A 24895-nucleotide genomic window follows, 5' to 3' on the forward strand; every position below is an offset into this window, starting at 1 on the left:
CCCCATGTTGCTTCATGCACATTGTAAACTCTCAGTTAATTTGAACCAAATGAGCTAAAATACTGTATGGGCTCCCAAAACTGTCATGTAGGAAGAAAGTAAATCACATCAGAGCTAATTAATAATAAGCAACTGCTCTCCTCTAGGCTCGCTCCTCATTCACTTCCCTCCTACCCCTTCCCCAGGTCCACCCAACATTCTGAACTCATGGACCCAGAACTCGGAACTCTGTCCGGCCCAGGCCAATCACATTACTGATGTCCAAGTGTTCCCAGCGTACTGCAGATCCTCTCAGTATAGAAATCGTAACTGTTCATAGTACTGGATCCAAGCTTTACCTTCTTGCAACTTGAAAACTCACCTGACCCTCCCAGTGGTCAAGCATTTTGATTAACCACTGACTTACTGGCATTTGTTTGTTTTTGGTTGTTCATAGTGACTTTAATTGACTGCAACTTACTGAACTTCACTGATTACCCTTAGATCTACCTTGGTATGTCTGAGAGCTCACCTAGTACTCATTATCTGGCCATCATGATGAGCCTTAGCTAAAGGCAGGGGAGTTAAAGGTGTGTGCACCCCTTCAAGCTCCTAGAGAAGCACTCCTCCCCAGTGATACATCAGGCAGCAGTCCCTTCAAATGTTTTAGTCCTCTGACACAAGTATATTGGCAATTAATATAGTCCAACCCGGTTGACGGGTGGTAAGATGGCTTCTAGTCAGCCACTGCCTGGCTACTCCATTTCATGGGAACGCCAGCCTGCTAGAGTGGGTGCGCTGCTGTCGGTGGCACTTAGCTGATTCCTCCGGTTTGGGGCCAGAGTGGGGCACTGCCACCAAGACCCTGCGGAGTTCAGGTGGGTTGTACAGCTGAGCCGGAAGACGTGTCCCTTCTTAAAGCCACTTTCTTGCTGTCTTGAATCTTAAGAAAAGATGCCAAGTGGGCGACTGCCTCCTGATCTAAAAGAAAATGATGTTGACTCAAACTCTAAAGATGAAGCCACACCAGATAACTCTGGACTTAACTCCTAGGAGGATGAAGAGGATGGGACCATTAAGAACACAGAAATCTCAGATTTCCCAACAGATGGACCAAAAACTGAAACAGAGATGATTGTAAATGCATATAAGGTATGTCCTTCTGGAATTCCCTTATGATGTGGAATAAATTTCAAGAAATGTATCAAAAACCTCCTGAACAAAAAAATCTCAACCTCAAAATGTAGAGGGAAAAAAGAAACTATTTCAGAAAAGATAAATTGAAGAATGAAAAACAATCTCCTGGCGAACAGTCCTCAAATGAAACCCCGTGGAAAGAGCTTACTCAGTATTCTGGAGTCAATGATTGATTTGAACCCTCTGTTAAAAAGGAAAAAAGTTGAGGTATTGGGCTTTGAAAGGAGGATCGACCAAACTGTGGAGGAGTGGGAGGTTAAGAAGGCCGGGAGCTCGACAACCAGCTAGTTGTGTGCTGCGAGTTTGGTGTGAAAATTGCCAAAGCAATTGCCTGCCACAAGTTTGTGAAAGCCAAAAAGGAGGCTGAAAATTCAGACTGTTCACAGAAAGAAGCTTGCATGGGGGTTAGAAGCAAAGATGAGAAGGGAAACCAAGAGCAACATGGGATGTATGTAACTCGGCAGATTTCTGCAAGATCCTAGTAGACTCATATGCTCAGTTATTGAGAAGATTTTCCTGTTTCTGTTAAATATGTCAGGAAATTGATACAAGTAGAGAAAAATAAGCAAAAAATCTGGGAGTTGGTCATGAGCATGCAATCAATCTTTTTTTCCTAAGGAGTTCATATTACTGACGTGAATTAAATGAAGCACTGGTTATAAGAAATGTTATTTGTATAAGAAATCTGATCATACATGTAGGAAAAATGGGAAGGATTTTTTTTTTATTCATTTAGGCCTACAGTGGAAAATCAATTTTGCTTTTCATCTGTTTGGTATAGCATAATCAATGAGCTCCTTGTACTTTCTTATCTGTACTTGGTGTAACTGTGTTTTTAAGATTGGAATTTATTTATAACAGATTTGTTATAAGTTCAAAAAAGTCTAAGTTAATTCTGTCTTTAAAGTAATTTTAATTACTTTAATGATATAAAAATAATTACTGATTATGGTAGAGTTGATATATAGAGATGGTAGAGTTGATATTTTGTAGTCACAAAGTAAAAGCAATTGATTAATTTTGTGTACTTTCAGATCAAATATTACAATAAAAGTAGGACAGAAAGTCATATTTGGAGGCTGATTTAAATTCAATTCTGCCTATAAATGTCTTCCTAAGCATCTCTCACAGTCATATCATTCTTTAAATTATGAGATGATTCTTAGACGAGAAAATGGCATAATTGTACCAAGCAAAAAATCATGACCCAAGATAATACAACTCTGAACCCTTTGGAAAAAAACTCTGGGGGGGGGGGGGGAGGAGTCCAACCCAAGGTGCATTCAACAGATGGAAAAGCAGAGGTCCAGAGAGTAGCAGGAAGTGCCCAAGGGTGCAGTTAGTGGTAGAACCAGAAATATTAAAGGCTCCTAAGCCTAATTATCAGTTAGGGTCTTTTTCATCCATCAGCAAAAATCTCAGAAGATGGGAGTTAAAATAGAGGACAAACAAAGTCAAAGTTTGGTGATTTGAAAGGACCAGATATTGTGTGAGAGTGAGCTTTTTACAAAACAAGAAGGCATGAATCAATGATGCTACAGATAAAAAGGGATATAAATGCAGATGCAGCAGAGGTTTCAAAGCTAAGGCAGATGGATATATAACTGTGTGCAAATATATTCTAAAGCCTACAGTTTTACAAATTCCAAGTACTGCCATTAAAACAGAGGAAAAGCCTAAACAACCAGCAAAACTCAACCAAAAACGTTTTTAGTCATTTCACACGCACACACATTCCTGTACTTTTTGCAACCAAACATTTGGGGAACAGATCTCTGCAGTTTCATATATCCTCCTTCAAGAATGGGAATGCTTCTCACTTCATTTTAGGATTAAACACAGTTAGTAACTATATAAGAAAGGCAAATTAAAGACCAATGCAATTCATGAACCTAGATAGAAAAATTCTGTATTAAATGTTGGCAAGCCAATTTTCAAAACATGTAAAATTATAATCCATTATCACTAACTGTGGCTTACAGAAGAAATGCAGTGTTGGGTTACTATTAGTAAATGCAGCCACACAAAGTACCAAACTAATAAAATAAAAAGAAAGACCATGTGATTATATCATTAAGTGCAGGAAGACATAAAATTCAACATTAATTCATAATAAAAACTCTTTACAACATAAAAAATAGTAGGTTTACCTAATCCAAGAATGTCTACCAAAACTCAACTAACATAATTAACTAAATAAAATATTAGTAGTCTCTTTAAATTAAAAAAAATTCATTAACCTTTCAATACACAGTATAAAGGCCATTCAGCTTTATACTGTAGGTCTTATACCATGTGGCCAAACAACAGCAAAAGACATAACAATTAAAAGTTTTGGAAGGGGCCGGGGCTATGGTGCAGCAGGTTAACGCCCTGGCCTGAAGCGCCAGCATCTCATATGGGCACCAGTTTGAGTCCTGGCTGCTTTGCTTCTGACCCAGCTCTCTGCTATGACCTGGGAAGACAGTGGAAGATGGCCCAAGTCCTTGGGCCTCTACACCCACGTGGGAGACCTGGAAGAAGCTCCTGGCTCTTGGCTTCAGATCAGCACAGCTCTGGCCATTGCGGCCAATTGAGGAGTGAACCATCAGATGGAAGACCTCTCTCTTTCTCTTTGCCTCTCCTCTCTGTGTAATTCTTTCAAATAAATAAATAAATCTTAAAAAAAAAAAAAGCTTTGGAAGAAAAAGTCCAAATTGTTATCATTCACAAAGAACCTACAGAAAAATTATCAGAATTAATAATGGCAAGATTGCAATATGTAAACTCAGTGTATAGGTGGCATTTCTATGAGCATTTCTACATCAGAAACAAATGTTAAGAAAAAATATTTTTTAAAGATTTATTTATTTATTTATTTGAAAGTCAGAATTACACAGAGAGAAGAAGAGGCAGAGAGAGAAAGGAAGGAGAGAGAGAGAGAGAAAGATCTCCTATCCGCTGGTTCACTCCCCAATTGGCCGCAACGGAGCTGAGCTGATCGGAAGCCAGGAGCCAGAAGCTCCTTCCTGGTCTCCCATGTAGTTACAGAGGCCCAAGGACTTGGGCCATATTCTATTGCTTTTCCAAGCCATGGAAGAGAGCTGGATAGGAAGTGGAGCAGCTGGGACTTGAATCAGTGCCTATATGGGATGCTGGAACTGAAGGCAGCGGCTTTCACCCACTATGCCACAGCGCCAGCCCCAAGAAAAAATATCTTTAAAGGAGTACTATTTATTTATTTATTTATTTGAAAGAGTTACAGAGAGAGGTAGAGGCAGAAAGAGAGAGGTCCTCCATCTCCTGGTTCACTCCCCAGATGGCCGCAATGGCCAGAGCTGAGCTGATCTGAAGCCAGGAGCCAGGAGCTTCTTCCAGGTCTCCCATGTGGGTACAGAGGCCCAAGGACTTGGGCCATCTTCTACTGCTTTCCCAGGCCGTAGCACAGAGCTGGATCAGAAGAGGAGCAGCCGGGACTAGAACTGGTGCCCATATGGGATGCCGGTGCTTCAGGCCAGGTCTTTAAGCCACTGCGCCACAGTGCCGGCCCCAGGAGTAGCATTTATAACAGTTTATTATGTATTAATTAATATATCTAGCAAAGAAATTCAGTACTCTTATCAAGAAAATTTCAGGGGGCCAGAGCTATGGCATAGCATGTAAAGCTGCCACTTGTAATGCTGGTATCCCATATGGGCACCGGTTCGAGTCCCAACTACTCCACTTCTGATCTAGCACTCTGCTACAGCCTGAGAAAGCAGTAGAAGATGCCCCAAGTCCTTGGGCCCCTGCACCCACGTGGGAGAACCAGAAGAAGCTCCTGGCTCCTGGCTTTGGATCAGTGCAGCTCTGGCCGTTGCAGCCAATTGGAGAGAGAATCAACAGATGAAGACTTCTCTCTCTCTCTCTCTCTCTCTCTCTGCCTCTCCTTCTCTCTCTGCGTATCTCTGAGTTTCAAATAAATAAATAAATGTTAAAAAAATTCAGAACTATATTTTTAAAACATTAAAGAAATAATTTTAAGAAGCATACCATGTTCATAAAAGCAACATTGTACAACGGCAGTTCTTATAGATTCAATTGACCTCTGTTCCAGACAGTTCATTGATTTTGGCAAGAAAATTCTAAAGTTTCTACAGAAGGGTAAATGGTCATGAATAGTCAAAAAATTCTTGAGGAAGCATAGGTGGGCTGATTTGCCCAGCACTAAGATTTAGTATAAAAGGAAAATAGCGAGTGTTGTATAAGTGCTGAAATAAACTATAGCAATGGAACAATCTACAAAGCTTAGAAACAAAGTCATACATTTTGAGGATTTGTGGTATGACAGAGTTGTGTTTTCAGAACAATGGGAAAAGAAATATATTTAGGAAGTCAGTCCTCCCCAAAATTCCTCAGTGACATGAATTATCTTAAATACTTGGGAAATATCCGGATCTCCTGGAAACTTGACTCAGTGGGTCAGGGTTGGCTCCCAGGAATCAGCTTTTAACAAGAATTCCATGAACTATGCTCAAGTTTTAAAGCCTTTCAATGCCCCAATAAATGTTGCTAAAACATTTGGATATCCATCCACTTGGGAAAAAATATTATTTGATTAAAACAAAAAGCAATTACCAATGGAATAAAAACGAAATTGAAAAGACAAAACTTTCCAATATTTAGAAAAGGATATAGGACAATGTCTTGATGCTTCAAGATGTTTCAATAAAACAATAAAAAAAATCAACCATAAATAAAAATACTGATAAACTAGGTCACTTTTCTTTTTTTTTTTTTTTTTTTTTTTTTTTTTTTTTTGACAGGCAGAGTGGACAGTGAGAGAGAGAGAGAGAGAGAGAGAGAGAAAGGAAAGGTCTTCCTTTGCCGTTGGTTCACCCTCCAATGGCCGCTCAGGCCGGCGCACCGCACTGATCCAAAGCCAAGAGCCAGGTGCTTCTCCTGGTCTCCCATGCGGGTGCAGGGCCCAAACACTTGGGCCATCCTCCACTGCACTCCAGGCCACAGCAGAGAGCTGGCCTGGAAGAGGGGCAACCAGGACAGAATCCGGCGCCCCGACCTGAACTAGAACCCACTGTGCCGGCGCCACTAGGCGGAGGATTAGCCTATTGAGCCGCGGCGCTGGCCTCACTTTTCAATTAAATCTCTTCCTCAAAGAACATTATGAGCAAACTATGAGGCTATCAACAAAGGATTAATATCTGGATTAAGTACAGATCTTCCAAAATAAATTCAAACATCTATCAGTAGAAAAATCAGAAAAGACATGGAATAGGCATTCTACATAGAAACATGAATAGCAATATTGAATGAAAAGATGTTTAATCTCAGGAATAATTATTAAAATCAAAATCACCAAAAGAATTTTACAAGTAAAAGAAGATTGCAATTAAAAATGACTCAATTAAAATAAAAGTTCAATATCAAGTGTTGGTAAAGATGCAGGGAACAAAAAGTACCAACAGCTGACAAGAGAGTAAAATGGTAAATAATCTGGAATAAAACGGAAAATAATCTAGAATACTTTGTGGAGAAAAGAAAATAGTTATCCCTTTACCGGGTAACCTAAAACTTCTATCCTGAGAAGCTCTTGCACCCTTGCCCAAAAATACAGGTACAAGAATTTCCTGGCAGCACTGTTCGTGGTAGCAGAAATCAAGAAACAGCCCCCCAGTCACTGACAGAATAATGGAGAGGTTGTCCCACCACCTACTCGGATGGAGTCGTTTACAACAGAGACGTGGAGAGGGGCGTCCGCGGCTGGCACCTCCACGAATCCCCCCAAAGCCTAAGGTGGAGTAGACCCTGCGAGCCACGGGCGCGGTCCACCTGGACAAGGATGTCGGTCTGCATTCCAGCAGCCCGGGCGCCCCAGGGAGACGGCGCCGTGTGGTCAGGGAAGGACTCCCGTGTTCCAGTTCTCAGCCGGCTGCTACTACCAAAGCACTTCCAACCAGCTGCTACGTGCTGCTTTATTACGGAAATTCTTTACAGCATCTACCTTACACACTACAAACAGGTCCGTCAAAATACTCGTCTGCATCTCCAAACAGACGTGAGACCCCATGCCAGCAAGCAGGATGGCCTACACCCCGGCCCGGGTGAGGCCTGCACCCGCAGGGCCTCCACCATCCCGGTCACCGACCTGCCAGGAGCCACGCACCGGCTCACCGGAAGTCGCCCTGTGCTCAGTGCTCACCGGAAGTCGCCCGTGTGCGCAGCGCTCACCGGAAGTCGCCCCGTGCTCAATGCTCACGGGAAGTCGACCGCGTGCTCAGCGCTCACCGGAAGTCGCCCTGTGCTCCGTACCCCGGCTCGACCGGAAGCAGGAAGCAGGCCCCAGGTGGGGGCTGACCCCTCGCACGCCGCAGACCAGGAGGGAGGCTGAGAGAAGGCTGGCGTCGAAGGCCGCCCTTACCTTCTCACAGAACCAGCCCCTGTTGACGCCCACGTTGCCGTGCCCGATGGAGACCCGGCTCAGGGGGCTGAGGAGGGCGGCCAGCTCGATGTGGAAGATGTCGGTGCGGCCGCGGTCAAACACCCCGCCCTCCAGGAAGATCTTCCCGCTGTTCTTGTTCCCTCTGGCCCCGTACATGACCAGGTAGATCTTGGATTTGGTCCCTGCCCCTCGGAGATCCCCGGTGAAGACGGTGACAATATACGTGATCGCTGTAGTAGAAATGACAGGGGAAGGAGGAGGAGGGTCAGCGCGGGCCTCGTCACCGCATCCCACGCCTGGCTACAGCGCCCCCTAAAGGCCTCGCCTGCCACAGCGCGCTCTGCCCCGGGCAGGTCCACATCCCTCCCCAACCACGTCGCATCCTGCTCAGAGTTTGTGTGCCGGGGTAGCTGAGTGAGAAGAACCCGCGTGTACTACCACAGGAAACCATCAAAAAGGAGGAGGAACTTGGGCTGGCTAAAAATAGTGCTTATTATTAATGTTAATTACCACGTGTACATCCTTAATAGCTGCCAGAGGAATTCTGTGAAATCTAACCTACTTATAATAGTCAATTCCATGCATGGAGATTTATATGGGGAGGGAGGGCTAACTGGTTCCCTTAGCTTCCTCTTTGGCTGATAACTTAAAAACGTAACTTTTAAGAGCGGACACTCATGTCCCCCAGGGCCTCATGTCCCTGGATGAGGTGATTTGAGGAAGAGATCACTCACCATAGATTAGGCCATGTGGGGTTTGAACAGTTAGGAGACAAACATGAAGTCTGACCGGCAATCCTCTATGCCTGAGGTGTGAGGCAGCGGGCACTGTAAACCTTGTCCATTCCTGCGCCCATCCTCACCCTAAGCTACCCCACACTATCATCTCATCACAGTTCCAAGTTTGGAGGGGAGATGGTTGCCAGGCCTTAGCAACACATGAGCAGGAAGAGGAACGGTCACTGCTCTAAGAAAGTGGGTCCCATGCTTTATTTCTGTCAGACACACGGACAGATGGTGTTCTCACCATCGCATACACTTCCGTGGCCTAGGTTTGAGCAATTCCCAGCTGCTGCTATTTCTCCTCTTCTTCTGTCACTAGGAGATGAGTAAGAGTAACACACTCAATGAGATCATAGCAGATCTATTCTAGCATATATCTGTAATGAAATAGTTGGCGAGTGTTCATGACAAATAGCTGGTGACTCCTGGCAGTGATCAGGCGAGGCCAAGGTGCCACAGAGCTGAGGTGGGGAAGTGCTTTGGGTCTCAAATTACAGCAGCAAGGGTCTACACAGCCTGCAAGCAGCAAAAGAAGGGAGAAATTGCCTAGTCCAGAGGAGGTTAGGGAAGGCCCAGAGAGCGAAGGTGCAACAGAGTAGAAAGTGCACAGAGGCCATGGAGGAAGACGGTGGGGGCAGGGAAGCGATGGAGAAAAGGCCGAGAAGATTCTACTGCTGGTAGGATATGCTGCAGCCAAGTTGGAGAGTCATCTGTAAGAACTCACTTCAAAAGTTCACAGCAAATGCAATTAAAGATAAGTTTATTTTGGTGCAGAACACATTTTTGAAATCCATGCATACAAAGAGTCTTCCAAAAGTTGGTGGAAGTGCATGTTATGGAAAGACTAGGCACAGGCATTTGGCTTTGAGATTGAGAAACCATGTTGGGACAACTGGATCCCATATCAGAGTACCTGGGGTTAAGTCCAGGCTCTGCTCCTGATTCCAGTTTCTTAAAAGATGTGCATCCTGGGAGGCAGCAGATGATGGACCAAGTAGCTGGGTCCTTGCCACTCCCGTGGGAGACCTGGATTAAGTTCCTGGCTCCCGACTTCTACCTGTGTCGGCCACAGCTATTGTCAGCCTTTGGAGAGAGAACCAACAGACAGGAGTTCTCTGTGACTTTCTCCCTCTCTACCTGTTCCTCTCTGTCTCCCTGCCATTTAAATACATAAATACTTTTTAAATGCATGGATTTAAAAAATTGTTGCACTGAAATAAACTTACCTATTCCATTGTCCACAAGTTTTTCACAGTGCCCTTGTACATTCTACCACAGAGCCTGGGTTTCCTCTCCATGCAGTGGTGATCCACAGAAGTTCTTACAGCATGGCACATTCACGAATGTGCACAGCAATACTGATTTTCTGGAACACCCATGACCATCTCAGCTACACTGGGAATTGGAGGTTTTCTGTGGAATTCACTGAGGGTGGGGTGTTAGGAGGTAGATCATGCTGGTTCTGTCATTTACCAGTTCCATGACCTTAGACAGGTTAAATTCTATGCACCTCAATTTCCTCATCTGTGAAATGGGCATAATAACAGTTTCTACAATATAGGGTTGTTACATGGATTAAAGGAAAGAAAGTAGGTCTGGCACTTAGCAGAGGGCCTGGCATACAGAAAGCACTGGATATTTGGAGTTAGGATTAAATTCATGTCCTCACAAATGTCCACACCTCTCAGAAGCACACATCCTGGCTTCATCCTGTGGATCGCATCTTCTGCCCTAGGTACTTCGTCTCTGCTCAGGGACGTTGTCCCGGCTCTTCTGGCATCAACAGAGCCCTAGGCTGCAGCCCCGAGGAACACAGCATGAATAGGGGCAGGAGGACTGCTGGCTGCAGGCCCTGCTGGCTCCTCCCACATCACAGGCCTTCGGATCTGAACACTGACCCTCGGGCCCCAAGCGAAACATCAGCCAACTGGACCGCCCCTTTCTTCAGTTCTCTACCTGTGGTCTCTGCTCCGCCCACTAAGATATCCCTTTGGATTTTGCCATCATCTTCATCCAAGGCTAGCCAGCGATTAAGGGGGAAGTCATATTTCCTTTTGTTCCCAATATCTTCGATGACAATCTGAGAAGAGAGCACAGGAATGTGGTTAAATGTCATTGACGGCGCACCTGGTGATCTAATCCAGTTCTTGCAATCACTTGAGGTACTCTAAGTACACACTCTCATCTCCTTAGTGGCCCAAGGACAGCTTATTACAGGCCACACCTGTCAGCAGGAAAGCCTTGCCATGTCCTACAGTTACAAGTGGCAATTACCTCTGACTTGGATTGCCAACCACAGCTCCCTCCATGGCTTCAGATCATTTTTTAAAACGTGGAGCAAGAAACTTGGCAAGATGTGCCCTGTATGACCGAGATGCAAGAACTGGAAACCTGGACTTGCAAACTGTGACGAGACCATCACCTTCCTCACCTGCTAAAGGCTGAGGTTCTGATCCTGTCAAGGGGAAGAGTCCACACCAGGAGAAGGGCAAGCCCCAAGCCCAGCATGGAGAACCCTGGGAGCTGGCTATCAGGTCAGAACACAGCAGCCACTGGCTGACGCTAATGGGCTTGGCCATCAGGAGGCCACCTCCTTTGTGGACTCCCACATGGGCCAGGCTGTGTGAGGCTCAGAGGAGTAGGTTTTTTAGGTCGTACCAAAGAGCCCTCTCAACTGAAAACTCACTCTGAGATAAACAGGATGGCTGACGACCGGACTGTGTCCTCCAGTCAGCGGTGTGGGCAGAGGCACCTGAAGGCACACGGGGAGGGCTGGAAAGTCACAGAACATAAAGGTGCTCCCAAGACTGCCCAAGAGAGCGGCTCTGGTTTTCAATGAAAGACATACTTCCTCACGGCAAATCATCCACAGTGTGGAACAGGGTATACTGGCTGCCTGAATGTATTTCACCAGGGTCTAATGCGGTGTTGATCAGGGAACCTTCTGGGCTTTGAGCTGGCCACGTGAGGACACTGTCCACCAGAGAGGAACCAGTGGCCTGGGCCCATGACAGAGCCAGAAGTCCCACTGAGCTTCTCTCCCCAGATAAATCAACATTAGGTTCTGGCATATGAATCAGTCCTTGGTGAATTTGGTTGATGTAAGTCAGCCCTTGAGAACCTGCTGATTTGATTGAATTTCTGCACTTTTAAAGCTGAGTGCCTAGGCACTGCTGTGGCACTTCTCAGAGCAGGTTTCTGCCAGGGAGTCCAGCCTCTCCCAACTAATCTATCTGTGCATTTCTGTGCCTTCTCTACCCCGGGGCTGGAGAATTAGGATTGGGGAATAACCAACAAGGGTTTGAGCCAGGCTATAGATGCTTCCTAACCTCTCTTACCATGACTCACAGAGTTAGGAAAGCAAGATGATTATGAAAAGAAATTAGTATATCTGATGAGCTGTCAAGTCTACACCCAGACACACAAATTCACCACGTCTCTCTTAAAGCGGTTATACATTAGTGTGCCAGCCATGGTTTCAGGAGCAAAGCGCCCTCTCTCATATTTCATAAGGATGCCATCCATTAAGGGCCTAGTCCCAGCGAGATATCTGCTGAAAGCTGCTGACTTGAGAAGTTTATCGAATCTGGAAAACAGAATCTATACCAATAAACCCCTCTTCAGGACAAAACTACTTGTGCAGATGAACCATAAAGGAAAAAGGCAATATTTGAATGAATACTTGAATGTTAGCAACCAAAACCAAGTTTATTGTAACAGCTACAGTTGGTAGTGCAGGTACTAGAACGTATAGTCACTCAGTAAATGTTGGATGTTGAGCATTAGTGGATAATGTGAAGACATACTGGCTGCTGGGGTCCCTGAAACCAAGTCCTCTTCTCATGATAGCCAAGGGTACATGCTAGGCCAGTCTCTCCTACAGCAGGTGATCCACCCAAGGAATCGACCCTGGGAGTACAGGGACCCAGGCAAAGCACGAGCTCTGCCACTGAGGAGCTGGAGATGGAGCCTGGGGCAAGTCTCCTAACTGTTCCTCTCACCGTGAAACAGGTGGCCCAAGGAGGAGGCTCCCTGAAAGCACCATGTTCCATTTTGTGACTGTTGCTCTTTGGAAGTTGAATTCAGTGGTTGTTCAGCTGAACTGACCAGCTAACACCATCACAGTAACTGCACTTTCCGATGTGTGGAACCCAAGCCATGTGCAAAGCCCAGGGGAGGGGGAGACCATTCCCAGGGAGAGGGACTTTAGAGGGGTGACAGGCCCATCAGTGAGGACCAAGAAATTCATCTGGGCAACTGGCCAAGGAGGAAGAGTAGGGACTTGACCTGTGATGGGGTAGGGGAGACTAAAAAAAAATTGTGGAAAAATGGAATCAACATGCTTTGGGTAAAAAAATAGCATGGAAGCCCATGCCTAGTGTTTTCATACTATGCCCTTGGCATAAACTTTTTGAAGACCCCTCACGGTGGCTTTGAGATTCATCCTACCCAGCCCTTAACCATAAACACAAGGGAGCCATTGTCACACGAAGTCCAAGGCAGCCCAGTCTGGCAGCTTCGAGGAACAGGTATAGGTAAATGTCATATCTGGAATCCCATTCCTTTAACTGTTGTCTTTGGGGAGACAAAGGTGAGCAGAGGAATCAGCAGAATTGGGGAGGGCGGCCAGGAAGGAGGTGGTGGGGGCTGGCTCCCAGGGTGTGCTTTCCGTGGGGTGACAGTTGGCCCTTGGTGTCCCCCGGCTCTGCTCACCCTGTGTGAGTGTCTGCTCACCCTGAGCCCCTCCTTCCTCCTTTCTCTAAACAATGCTTACCCTCCACCCCTGGAAAACCTCTCCTAAGCCCAGGCACGTTGGCCTCTACACTGCTTGAAGGGGCTTAATTTCTTCTCCCCAGGGAGCACTGTGATTTGGCTTAAGTTAAAGGAACAAACTGTAGGGATTTTTCAGAAGCCTGCAAACCTTTGAGACACACACCTTGCGGTTTTGGGGTAGCATAGACCGCGGAACTGGAATCTCCCCTAAACATAATGCTGTCCCTAAAGAGAATAAGCAGTACATTGAGAGTAGCCTGCCTGACCTTCTGGTTTAAAGTACTACCTGACTAGCAAACAAAAAGAAGTAGAGAAGAAAGGGAAGAAGGAGCGAGGAAGAGAGGAGAGAACAGGAGATAGGCTTCCATACCATCAAAAAGTAAAATTCTTAGAAAACAGGCTGGGAATCTAGAAGCCACCTCTACCAACCACAGGGTGGCTAAATCCACATTCAGGAAGGTTCTGCACTGTGAGTCCCACATTTCCCTAACAAAACAGAGACCCCAGAGCCAGTGCTATGGCGTTGTGAGTGAAGCTGCTGCCTACAATGCCAGCATCCCTTTTGGGTGCCAATTCACATCCCAGCTAGCCCATTTCCAAACCAGCTCCCTGCTAATGGCCTGGGAAACACAGCAGAAGATGGCCCAAGTACCTGGGCTCCAACCACCCATGTTGGGAAACACAGATGAGGCTTCTGACTCCTGGCTTCAGCCTGGTACAGCCCTGGCTATTGCAGCCACCTGGGGAGTAACCCAGCAATTACAAGATTCTCTCTCTCTCTCTCTCTCTCTCTCTCTCTCTCTCTCTCTCTCAAAATAAATAAATAAACCTTGAGAGAGACAGAAACCCCCATAAATAAATAGAGGAGCAAGACTTCCTCTACTGAACCCCTAAGCCCAACTATGAGGCCTGGCCCAGGGCTTCTCCTGGGACCAGAGCAGAGGGCAACATGAGTGTGCCCATCAGCTAAAGCCCCAGTAAAACAGCAGTGCTGCATGGACAGGGAGGACCAGAGACAGGAAGGCCATGGAGCAGGTGCCAGCATCTCTGGTGTTTCCTGCTCGCCAGTTCATCTTGGTGGCTTTTTGTGTGAATATGAATGATGCACATTTGAAACCATTTCACATAAATACTTCAACAAGGTTTCACTTGGTGCATGTGCACGCTGCCAACAGAAAAAAGAAAAAACCCAGAGACCTCCAGAATTACAGCCAGCACACGGAGTTATAAATTATGTTTCAGTTATTTCCACTTCAGCTTTTCAAAAGAAATATCCACCAACCTGTCAGAACAATACATGCTTTAGTCATGGGACTTCCATGAGTGATTTAGGGGTAAGTGTGCTGTTATTTTAACATTCGCTGCCATAATTTATAATATTTTCATGGCCTATAAAACCTAACCTCAAAATCAATCACTTTAGAAAAGCAGTGAGATGATAAATGCTGCCAACCCATGCAGGCACCTGAGAGCTTTACAGAATACTGGAGACAATATCATTACAACCAAAAAGCATGAAAGCAAAACTACGCTTTAGTGGTTGCTGACATACAAGGACACCTAGAAGTGTACGGCCTCCTGCTTCACATTGCTCCCACAGGAAACTCTCTCTCAAATCATACACATAGTTTTAAGATTGCATTCACTTGCATAAAAGGCAACCAACCTGTGTCAAGGGTCCAGGCAATGGAAGTAAGAAAGCATCCCAGCAAGAGAGCATTAATGTACCAAGATGGTGACAGCTAGGATCTGAGGAGTAGACAAAGAGCCTCTGCTCAGCCCTGGATGTGAAAGGGTAATTCAGAAACTACCCAACGGAGTCAAAGAAGTGGAAGGAGGAGGGGGAGGAGAAGAAGGGAGATCTGATAAATGCCCTCTGTGCCAGGCATACCTTGACTGTTTTCAGACTCCAAGCCTCGAGAGGAACCCACCTCATCTGAGCTTGGAGAAAGAGGAAACACTTAAGACCTTTTGAAAAAGCACCCCTGAACTACAGAGGGGGGAGCTCACTCTAGAGTCCAAACAGCAGATGGTTTGCAGTAACTCGTGAGGTGGGGCTGAACACTAAATCCGACCGAGCTTCAAGGTATTCTCGTCACACTGTGATGCCCAGGATCCTCTCAATAAAGCCCCTTTTCTATTAAAAAAAAAAATAGTAGAACTCGGGAAGCAACCCAACACAGGACACAGAAGAATTCAGGAAATGGGTATGCTTGATAGACTGTAATAGGAGCAAACATCTTTCAGGATAGGAGGGCTTACTGCAGAGAGGCAGTGAGATGACACCAAAATTAGCTAAATTAAATAAGAACAGCCATCAAGAAACGTAAAACTATGAGTAGATAGCAGCAGCCACATCAAAGTTCCTAGAGCTCTGTATGTCCTCTCACCAACTCCCAGGAATTTACTGTACAATGTAAGATGTACATAAACATAAGCTACTGGAATGTTTGTCAGAACATTATTTATAATACGAAGGTACTTCAAAAACTTTGTGGAAAATGGAGAGAAAAGGTGAATTTAGTTTGGTATGAAAAATTTTGAAATTCATGTATATCAGGGGTCTTCAAAAAATTCATGAAAATGTGTATTATGAGAACTATGCATGAATTACAAAATTTTTGCCCCAAAATAAACATGTTTTCATTTTATCTTTCCATGAGCTTTTGAAGCATCTTCATATAATATTGTGTAAGATATAACATAATTATATAGTATCATATTTCTTTTAAATAATATATAGTATATACTTAAACCTGTATATAATAATTTTGAGGAAAAAATGGAAACTTTATAGAAAAAGATTTATTTAGTAAATCATGGTAGATCTGTGCAATGAAATATTCTCATAGCAATTAAAAATTACATTGTAAAAATCCATGCCATGCTACTTGAATAATGTAAGGAAATACCTATATCTTATTTGAAAGTAAAAACAAAGCAGCCTGTAAAATATTGAGCTACATGTGACCTCAATTTTTTAAAAAAATATTTATTTATTTGAAAAGCTGAGAGACAAAGAAAGACAGAGACAGAAAAATCTTTTATCTGCTGGTTTACTCCCAAAATGCCTGTGGCACATGGGACTGGACAAGGCTGAAGACAAGAGCCAGGAACTCAATCCAGATTGTCCACACAGGCAGCAGGAACCCAGCTACCTGGGATATCACCTGCTGCCTCCCCGGATCTGCATTAGCAGGAAGCTGGATTAGGAAGTGGAGCTGGGTGCAATGATGAAGTATGCAACAGGAAATCTCCCTGCACTAAAAATTTACTAACAAATGATTATAAACAAAGGTCTTATCCATCACGTAGAAAAGATTCATCATGTTACATAAAAACTTAAAATACCAAGGGAGGGACAGGAGCAAGGGCGAGAGAATGAACTAACACAGGCCCCACTCCTAACTGCTGTCTGGCAAGATTTAGGATTATAAATACAAAGGGAAAAAAATCCTGCAAGGCATCCTAGCAGCAAAAAAATGAGGTTACTCACAAAGACAGAAAATCTGTCTGGCCTTCGTACCAGATTTCCAAAGGCAATGGAACAAGATCTACAATGTCTGAAAGGAAACCTGTTTTCACCCAGATTTCCCAGCTTGCCAAGCTGCTCTTTAAGTGTGAAGGCAACAGAAGGACGTGTCCTGGTGTGTGAACCTGCCTCTTGCATGAACCTTCCCAAGGGCACAATGACCCACATGGCCAAGAAGGAGCCTGAGTCCTTGATGTAGCAGCTGTGACAACTGTCCAGGCCACTCCCAGGCCCTTGGGAGCACCCTGCAGCTCCATCTGCTATACCTGTTCTCTTCCTTCTCAGGGTGAAGGAACTGGACTTCAAGGTACCTGGTCAGTGCTGCAGTCTTGCTGAAGTCACCAATGCACCTGTCTCTGCTCCCTCTTCTGCTATTTGAATGGAAAATCGTCCTGGGAGTGGATGTTTATCATAGCAGTTAAGACACCCATGGCCCACAATGGCATACAATGCCTGGATCCAAGGCCCAGCTCCAGCTCCTGACTCTAGCTTCCTGCTAATGTGAGCCCTAGGAGACAGCAATGGTGGCTCCAGAAATTGGGTTCCTGCCTCCCACATGACAGACCTGGATTGTGTTACTGTGTTATTATATTTCAGGCTCTTGGCTCTGGCCCCAGCCCAGCCCTAGCAATTGCAGGCATTTGAGGGAATGAGTGGATGGGAGTCTCTCAATCTCTCTCTCTCTCTCTCTCTGACACTCTCCTTCCCTCCCTTCTTCCATTCCTCCTTCTCTCCCTTCCTCCCTCTCTCCTTCCCTCTCAAATAAACAAATAAATAAAAACAAAATGGCCTGAAAACACACCCCTGCCTGTGTATTGGCTGTCTGGTTCTGGAGCCCTGCCTCCTGTTTTCTGCAATCCTGCCAGCCCCCTAGTGCCTGTTCAGCACCAGCCTGGCTGCTTGAGGTCCAGGCAAGCTGCCTCCTTTCCGAAGAGCCTTGGCCATTCCTTGCTTCATTGATTCAGTGCCCAATCTCACACCTACAGCTAGGGAGGGGCTCTCGAGGCACTTAGGGCTGGTTGTGAAGAGAAGTGTGTGGTGGACACTTGGGAGTGCTCACTCAGCACCCTCCCCCAAACCCCTTCTTCCTAGTCCACAGCTATTACAAAGGCTGGGAAGCTAGCCGTTGCAGTCAGCATGGCCACAGCACACACATTTTTGGCTGCTAGAATTTAGTCAGATGTTCTAAGGAGGGTCCTGCTTCTTTCAAAACAAGGTCAGACTTGCTGGAAAATTTAAGTCTTTGTTCCCTTTATCTTTCCCTCTCTTCCTGCCTAGAACACAGGTTAGATGCCAGGAGGTTCAGCTGCCATCATGCAACCATGAGACAACAAATTAGAGGATGGAAGTCACACACTGAGGCTGATGATGCAGCAAGACAGCAGGTGCCTCCACTCTGAGGTGACCATGTCTGGGCTCCTCTGAGATGAGAAAGGTGAACTCCTAATTGCCAAATGCACACTTCAGTTTCCTGATACTTGCAGCCAAATGCATTCCTAACAGATACAAGAAGGCAAATGAAGTTAAGCATCAAGAAAAGCTCAGCCATCAGAAAGTCTCATTATTTTCAGTCAAATGGTTATAAACCTGAGGGTATTCCGTTTAAAGTAAAAATATCTTTTTCAAAACATTTTCCAAAATACTTAACACATTCACTTCTTCCTATCACTCTGCAGTGACCTGAAATGGATCGATGCCATGACTGAGGGAACACGTGCAAAGGACTGGAGCCAGTTTCCTAAATGCCTTCAGAATTCTGTGAATGTTTAATGATCCCATGGCATTTTGTGTCTTCTCTGAGTCCTCATCCCCATTCAACCTGCTGTTGTGCCTCTTTCTCCTATGACTTTCTACTTAGGTTTAAAATTCCTGGGAACAAGTTTGCTTAGAATGGATTGGACACAAGCATAAGACTCTGAGCCAACAGTTGCAGGAGTTTTTCTCCAAAATCAGGACAGGGCAAGACACAGCCAGGGGTATGAGCTTTCCTTATGGCTTCTGAATGAGCTGCTCAGAGGTTGTCTGACCTTCTTCTTGATTCTCACTGTATCCTAGATAAGTGAAATTACAAGGGATCTGAGGTCTAAAATCTGAGGTGCAAAGCAACAACCCAAGAAAAGTCATGAGAAAGCTTAGGGAAAAGTTAAATAAACAGATGCCTCCAATCGGCAGAGTTAGAAAGGAGAGGTACTGGTGGGCTAAGGTCAAGGCAAACCTCACAGTGGAGCCTTGAAGGTTGAGTAGGCACTGGCAGGTCCAGATGAGAGAACTGGGCTTACTATGAGGGTGAGCATGAGGGTGAGGTCTTGCAGATCATGAGCAGGGAGCATGGCTGACCAGCAGACTTAGGGAGAACAGTAGATGTGGCGACAGGTATTTTGCCTGATGGTGTAGATGCCCACATCTCATACAGGAACACCTGGGTTTGATGTCTGCCTCCACTGTCAAGTCTAGCTTCCTGCTAATGCTCACTGTGGGAGGCAGCAGGTGATGGCTCAAGTAGTTGGGTCCTTGCTACTTATGTGGGAAACCCAGATGGTATTCCCAGCTCCTGGGTTCAGCCCTGTTCCTGGCCATGGTGGGCTTTTGGGGAGCAAATCAGGGGTGTGAGCATTTTCCTAGATAGATAGTATATATAATTCTCCATCATATATATGATGTATTTAGAAAAGACCCCACACACACACACACGAGCAATGCAGATAAATCCAGAGAGGGAGGTTGCCCTGAAGAGCCAGAATCCCCCCTGCCAGGCCACTGGGACCACAGACATGTAGCTGAACCCACCTTGGACAGGAACCAACCTGCAGACCCCCCCTTGTTGTTGTGGCCAACATTGATCTTCATCAGCTGCCCCAAATCTGGGGCATCCAGGAGGAACTTGTCTTCAGCTCCCTTTTCAAAGTTGTCCTTTTCATTTTCCAGCCTACGCTCCCCTGTGTGCACAGAGAGACAAGAAAATTTCAAACAAAAAAGACCAGAGGAGAGAGAACCAAGTCCAAGCCTTGATGGTCCACCCACTGAAAGATGCTCTTCCGAAGACAACAAGGAGCTGTGCCTGAGATCTAAGGGTTCCTGGCATCCCCCAGCTTCGGGCCAGGTAGAGGCTTGCCTCGTGTGTGGCTTGTACCCAGGTCTCATAACTGCACCTCTGATTTCTACCTGAGTGCAAAGTTCTCTCCTGCTAAACCGACCTGTACCCCCATCTCTAGACCTAAGGCTCTGCTCTGCTTTTGCCAGTTGCTTGTTCTGAACTAGAATGGCACCATAGCAGCTGGCACAGGAGCTGTGGCTGGGACCCTGACATCAGCCTACACACTTCTGTAGGTCTGCTCGTCTCCTGCAAAGCAGTGACAATAATTATTATCAGATTCTGCTGGGAGTTTCACATAGATTTTTTTTTTCTCACTTATTCCTCACCACAATCCAAGGAGGTATTATTAACTCTGTCTTGCAAATGAAGAAACTGAGATTTAGAGAAAATAAAGAATTTGCCAAAAGTCACATGGGTAATAAGCACAGAGTTAGAACTGCAACCTATTCTTGTTACCTTGTGGTTGGCGACTGTTAGGTTTTCATGTTTACATATGTACAAGTCAGATTAACCCTGACAACCCCACCCAAGCATTAATGTTTTCCTTAAACCACCCTGTGTTATTTCTCTCCTAAAATGTAATCCTTAGAATTTTTCCTAAAGTCTAAACTGTGACAGTTCAAGCACAAAGAAAATCACTTAAGACATTCAAGTCCACCCTTCAGATTGAAGTGATTTAAGAGATGTTAATATTTTGTCAGGGCTTTCTTTATCTTAATTTATTTACTTGAGAGAGGATGAGGGACAGAGGGCACTCTCATTGGCTGGCTCACTCCCCAAATGCCTACAATGGCTGGAGCTGGGCCTGGTCCAGTTCCAAGAGCCAAGAACTCAATTCTGTTTTCCCACATGGGTGGCAGGGACCCAACTACTTGAGCCATCACTGCTATTTCCCAAGGTTGACAATAGCAGGAAGCTGGACTCAGGAGCCAGAGCTGGGAATCGAACCGGTGCACTCTGATGCAGAAGGCAGATGTCTTAACCACTAGACTAAACATCTGCTCATCTTTTTTTTTTTTAAGGAAATAAAATACAACAGATATATCCAAGGCCTCACTGTTCATCTCTTCCCTCCTCCTCCTCCCTTCTCAAAATAAGTGCCAACCTCAAGGTGGTGCGTGTCATGCCCATGAATGTTTGTACATGTATGTATCCATAAAGAAAGTACACTATTTTTGCATGTTATAGAATTTTACATAAATAATAACAGTGCACATCTCTGCACTTTAGGTTCCTCATATGTACACTGGAAATAATAACCGTGTCTACCACCCAGGGTTCATTGTGCCATTCACTGAATTCATGCCTACACCACCTGGAGCATGGTGGGCACCAAGGCATCATGGCCGCAGGGGCTGCTGTTGCTGTTCCTGCTATCATTGTCCCAGGCCTTTGTGCAGCGGGATTCTTTTCAGTTAACATTATGCCTTTGAGATCATCCTGGTTCCCCTGGAACCTTAGCTCATTCATCCAACTACTGTCTAACAGCCACTGGATGAAGCCACTCTTGTCTTCGCTGCCTTCTACTGATGGCCGTTTCAGTTGTTTCTAGATTTTTGTTATTGCCAATAGCACTGTAGTGGACATATCGCCTGCTGCACATTTGTTAGGAACTGCCCTGAGCACACAGCTCCAAGCAGAGTTTCTGGGCTCTGAGTAAGCTCATGCTCCGTTAGGAAGTGTTGCAAAGTTCCCCTCTGAAATGGCTGCACTACAGGAATCAGCACCTGCAGTGTGCGAGGGTTCCCAGTCTCCACATCATTAACACATACATTTAAGACCCTCGTCCAGTTTACATATAATGGTATCTCTTTATAGTTTTAATTTGCATTTCTCTACTTATCTGAAGAAATTGAACATATGTTCATATATTTGGTGGCTATCTGGGCCTTACTCTTTCATAATTTTTCTAGTCACATCCTTTATCCCATTCTTCTACTATCTTTCCTTTGTCTGTTATTTTTATCATCTAGGGCAGTTTTTAGTGGACTTTATCAATGTTTTCCTTTGTTGTTTGTTCTTTTAATGAATTGCTTAAGAAGCCTTATTCATAAATTAGGATAAAAAAGACGCACTTAATGTTTCTTCTAAAAATTTTATAGTTTTGATTTTTCACATATAAGACTTCAGTCCATCTGGAAGTTATATTTGTGCCTGGTGAAAGGTAGCAATCTAATTTTATCTTTTCTCATCTGGTTAGACAGTTGTTCAAATACCAGTAATTAAACATTCATCTTTCCCTCTGATTATGATACCACCTTTATGCACTTTTTTTAGATTCTTCCTTTTGTTTTACTAGTCTATTTTGTTTATCCTCTACCTATATCATATTGTCAGTTTTTAGAGATTTATAGTGTCAGATGGGGTAAATATTTTTGTATTATTAATACAGTGAATATTATTTTCATTATTCCAGCTTTTCTTGGCAATATTTAGTCCATTATGGTTCTACATGATTTTTAAAAAGATTTATTTATTTATTTGAAAGTCAGTTACACAGAGAGAGAAAGAGAGGCAGAGAGAGAGGTCTTCCATCCCCTGGTTCACTCCCCAGTCGGCCAGAGCTGTGCCAATCCGAAGCCAGGAGCCAGGAGCTTCTTCCGGGTCTCCTACTTAGCTGCAGGGACCCAAGGACTTGGGCCATCTTCTGCTGCTTTCCCAGGCCATAGCAGAGAGCTGGATTGGAAGTGGAGCAGCCAGGACTCAAACCAGCGTCCATATGGGATGCCGGCACTGCAGGTGGCAGCTTTACCCACTACGCCACAGCGCCAGCCCCTACTTGATTATTTTTAAGATTTATTTGAAAGGCAGACTGACAGAATCAGAGAAAGGGAGAGACAGGGAAAAAGACAGGAAAAATCTTCCATCTCCTGATTTACTCCCCAGGTGGCCACAACAGCCAAGTCTTCAACAGGGCAAAGCCAGGAGCCTAGAACTCTACCTGGGTCTCCCATGTGGGTGGTGAGGACCCAAGTTTTTGAGTCATCTTCCATTGCCTCCCCAGGTGAATTAGCAGGAAGCTCTATCAGGAGTGGAGCAGCCAGGATTTGAGCCTGCACACTGAGATGCTGTCCTGTGAGGGGCAGGTTACCTGCTGCACCACAATGCCAGCTCCTACATGAATTTTAACAGTGGCCTAAATTGTGAGGTGTTGCCTCCAAGGAATTTGACTGAAATAGCATTGCACTTATAGAACCATCTGGAAAGACCTTACATCTTAATAAATTTGAATCTTTCCTCTTCTATGAAAATATTTCTGCATTTATTTATATATTTTTATATATCCTTCAATGAAAACATTATATTTTCCCCCAGGAAGCTTAAGAAAAGAGCTTAACTACTCTTAGCCATCTTACAATTGCCAAGATAACAGTATATCCTTAACTTGCATTATTTTTATAATTTTTGTATATTAATCTTATATTCAGCACCTTTGCTAAACTTTCTCTCCCTGATTCTAAAACTTGTGAATTCTCCTGGATTTTGTAGGTGATCAGGGATATTTTACGAAAATGAAAGCTTGTTCTTCATTTTCAACTGTTAACAGCTTTCATTTCTTTTTCTTATCCATTTTTCTGGCCCTGGGAATTCCAATACTGTGATGATTGAAGTAATCATTAGCTAGACATTTCTTTTGTTCCTGGATTTAAGGGGAGTCCTTTCAATGTTGCATAATTAAGCAAAGTACTCATGTGCATTTTAGTAGATAACCTAATCCTTTTCAAGAAGATTTCTTTCTTTCTTTCTTTCTTTCTTTCTTTTTAATGTTCATGTACCCATCTGATAGGCAATGAGAGAAAAATTGACCTTCCATTTGATGGTTCACTCCCCAAATGCCCACAACAGCCAGGGCTGGGTCAGGCTGAAACCAGAAGGCTAAAACTCCATCCGGTCTCTTAGGTAGGGACCCAGATACGTAAGCCACCCTCTGCTGCTTCTCAGGATGCATTAGCAAGAAGCTGGACTGGAAGCAGAGCAGCTAGGCCTCAGACCAGCACTCTGGTACAGGATGCAGGTATCCCAAGCAGCGGCATAACCCTCTGTACCACAAGAGCTGCCCAAAGGCTTCTTTCTGTTCCTAGCTTTCTGAGGTTCTGTTTGTTTTAAATTACCACTGCAGGGGAGGCCTCATCCCATCCCAGAGTGCCTGCTTGCAATTCCCAGATCTGCACCCCATTCCAGCTTCCTATTAAGGTGCACCCGAGAATCCAGGACCCCCCCACCCACCCACGTGGGTAACCTGGTTTGAGTTCTGGGCTCCTGGTTTTGGCTTGGCCCAGCTCTGGCTGTTGGATTTGGGGAATGAACCAACGGATGAAAGATCTTTCTATTCTTTGCCTTTCAAGTAAAAAAGGAAGGAAGGAAGGAAGGGAGGGAGGGAGGGAGGGAGGGAGGGAGGGAGGGAGGACAGAAGGAAGGAAGGAAGGGAGGCTTTAAAATCATGATTACAAAATTCATTGCCTCTATCAAGATAATTCTATTTTTTTCTTTAATCTGTTTCCGTGATAAGTTATTTGAAAAGGTTGAATAATGTTAAATTATCTTTGAATTCCTGGAATAAACCATACAGAGGAGAAACTCTCTCAGGCTGATGCTTGGGTGAATTTTAATTGCTGCTCTAATTTCTTTAATGATCACAGATCTCCCTGGAAACTGGCTGCAGCGAGTCTGGAAGACAATCAGTCCTTTTGCAATGCTGAGATGACAGGGCAGGCGACATTATACAGTGACAATCACAAGTCTTGTACCCCTCCACAGGGTCTTCACCATGCCTAGGGAGAGCTTTGTGCTCCACAAGCATGAGTTACTGATGTGGTCGGAGAGTCTCCCATGCTGTGTTCCTGCTGGATCCTAGCCCCAGGAAGGCTACTCTCACAATGCCATACAAAGAAAGACCTCCCAGCCCAAGGGCCAATGTCTCTTCCAGGTTTTTAGTCTTGCCCTGGAGATCCTTCTGGAATGTCCCCGAAAGTGATGGGAGCAGAGACCTGAACATCTTCTATTGTTACTAACTCTGCTAGTTTTCCCAATTTAATTCTGTTCCAGAGGATGAAAATAAGACATGCTACCAGATTATTCACGTATCGTTACTTCCTTGATTGATAAATTAGAAATGTGCT

The 24895-nt window shown here is 44.8% G+C and overlaps 1 protein-coding gene and 1 pseudogene across 3 annotated transcripts in view; one reads left to right on the forward strand and one right to left on the reverse strand.

Moving 5' to 3' along the window:
* The window catches only part of LOXHD1 (lipoxygenase homology PLAT domains 1), a 172735-nt gene that overhangs the window by 108783 nt on the left and 39057 nt on the right, over positions 1 to 24895 (reverse strand). For all 3 annotated transcript variants that reach the window (XM_062200274.1, XM_062200273.1, XM_062200272.1), the window contains exons 6-8: positions 19469 to 19617; positions 10333 to 10456; positions 7574 to 7824 (exon numbers count right to left, since the gene is read on the reverse strand). In XM_062200274.1, coding sequence (XP_062056258.1) covers positions 7574 to 7824; positions 10333 to 10456; positions 19469 to 19617 — 524 coding nt within the window. The remainder of the gene's footprint in view (positions 1 to 7573; positions 7825 to 10332; positions 10457 to 19468; positions 19618 to 24895) is intronic.
* Positions 934 to 1632, forward strand: LOC133766609 (protein FAM204A-like; annotated as a pseudogene).

The sequence above is a fragment of the Lepus europaeus genome, chromosome 9 (genome assembly GCF_033115175.1).
Source record: "Lepus europaeus isolate LE1 chromosome 9, mLepTim1.pri, whole genome shotgun sequence".
NCBI lineage: Eukaryota > Metazoa > Chordata > Mammalia > Lagomorpha > Leporidae > Lepus > Lepus europaeus.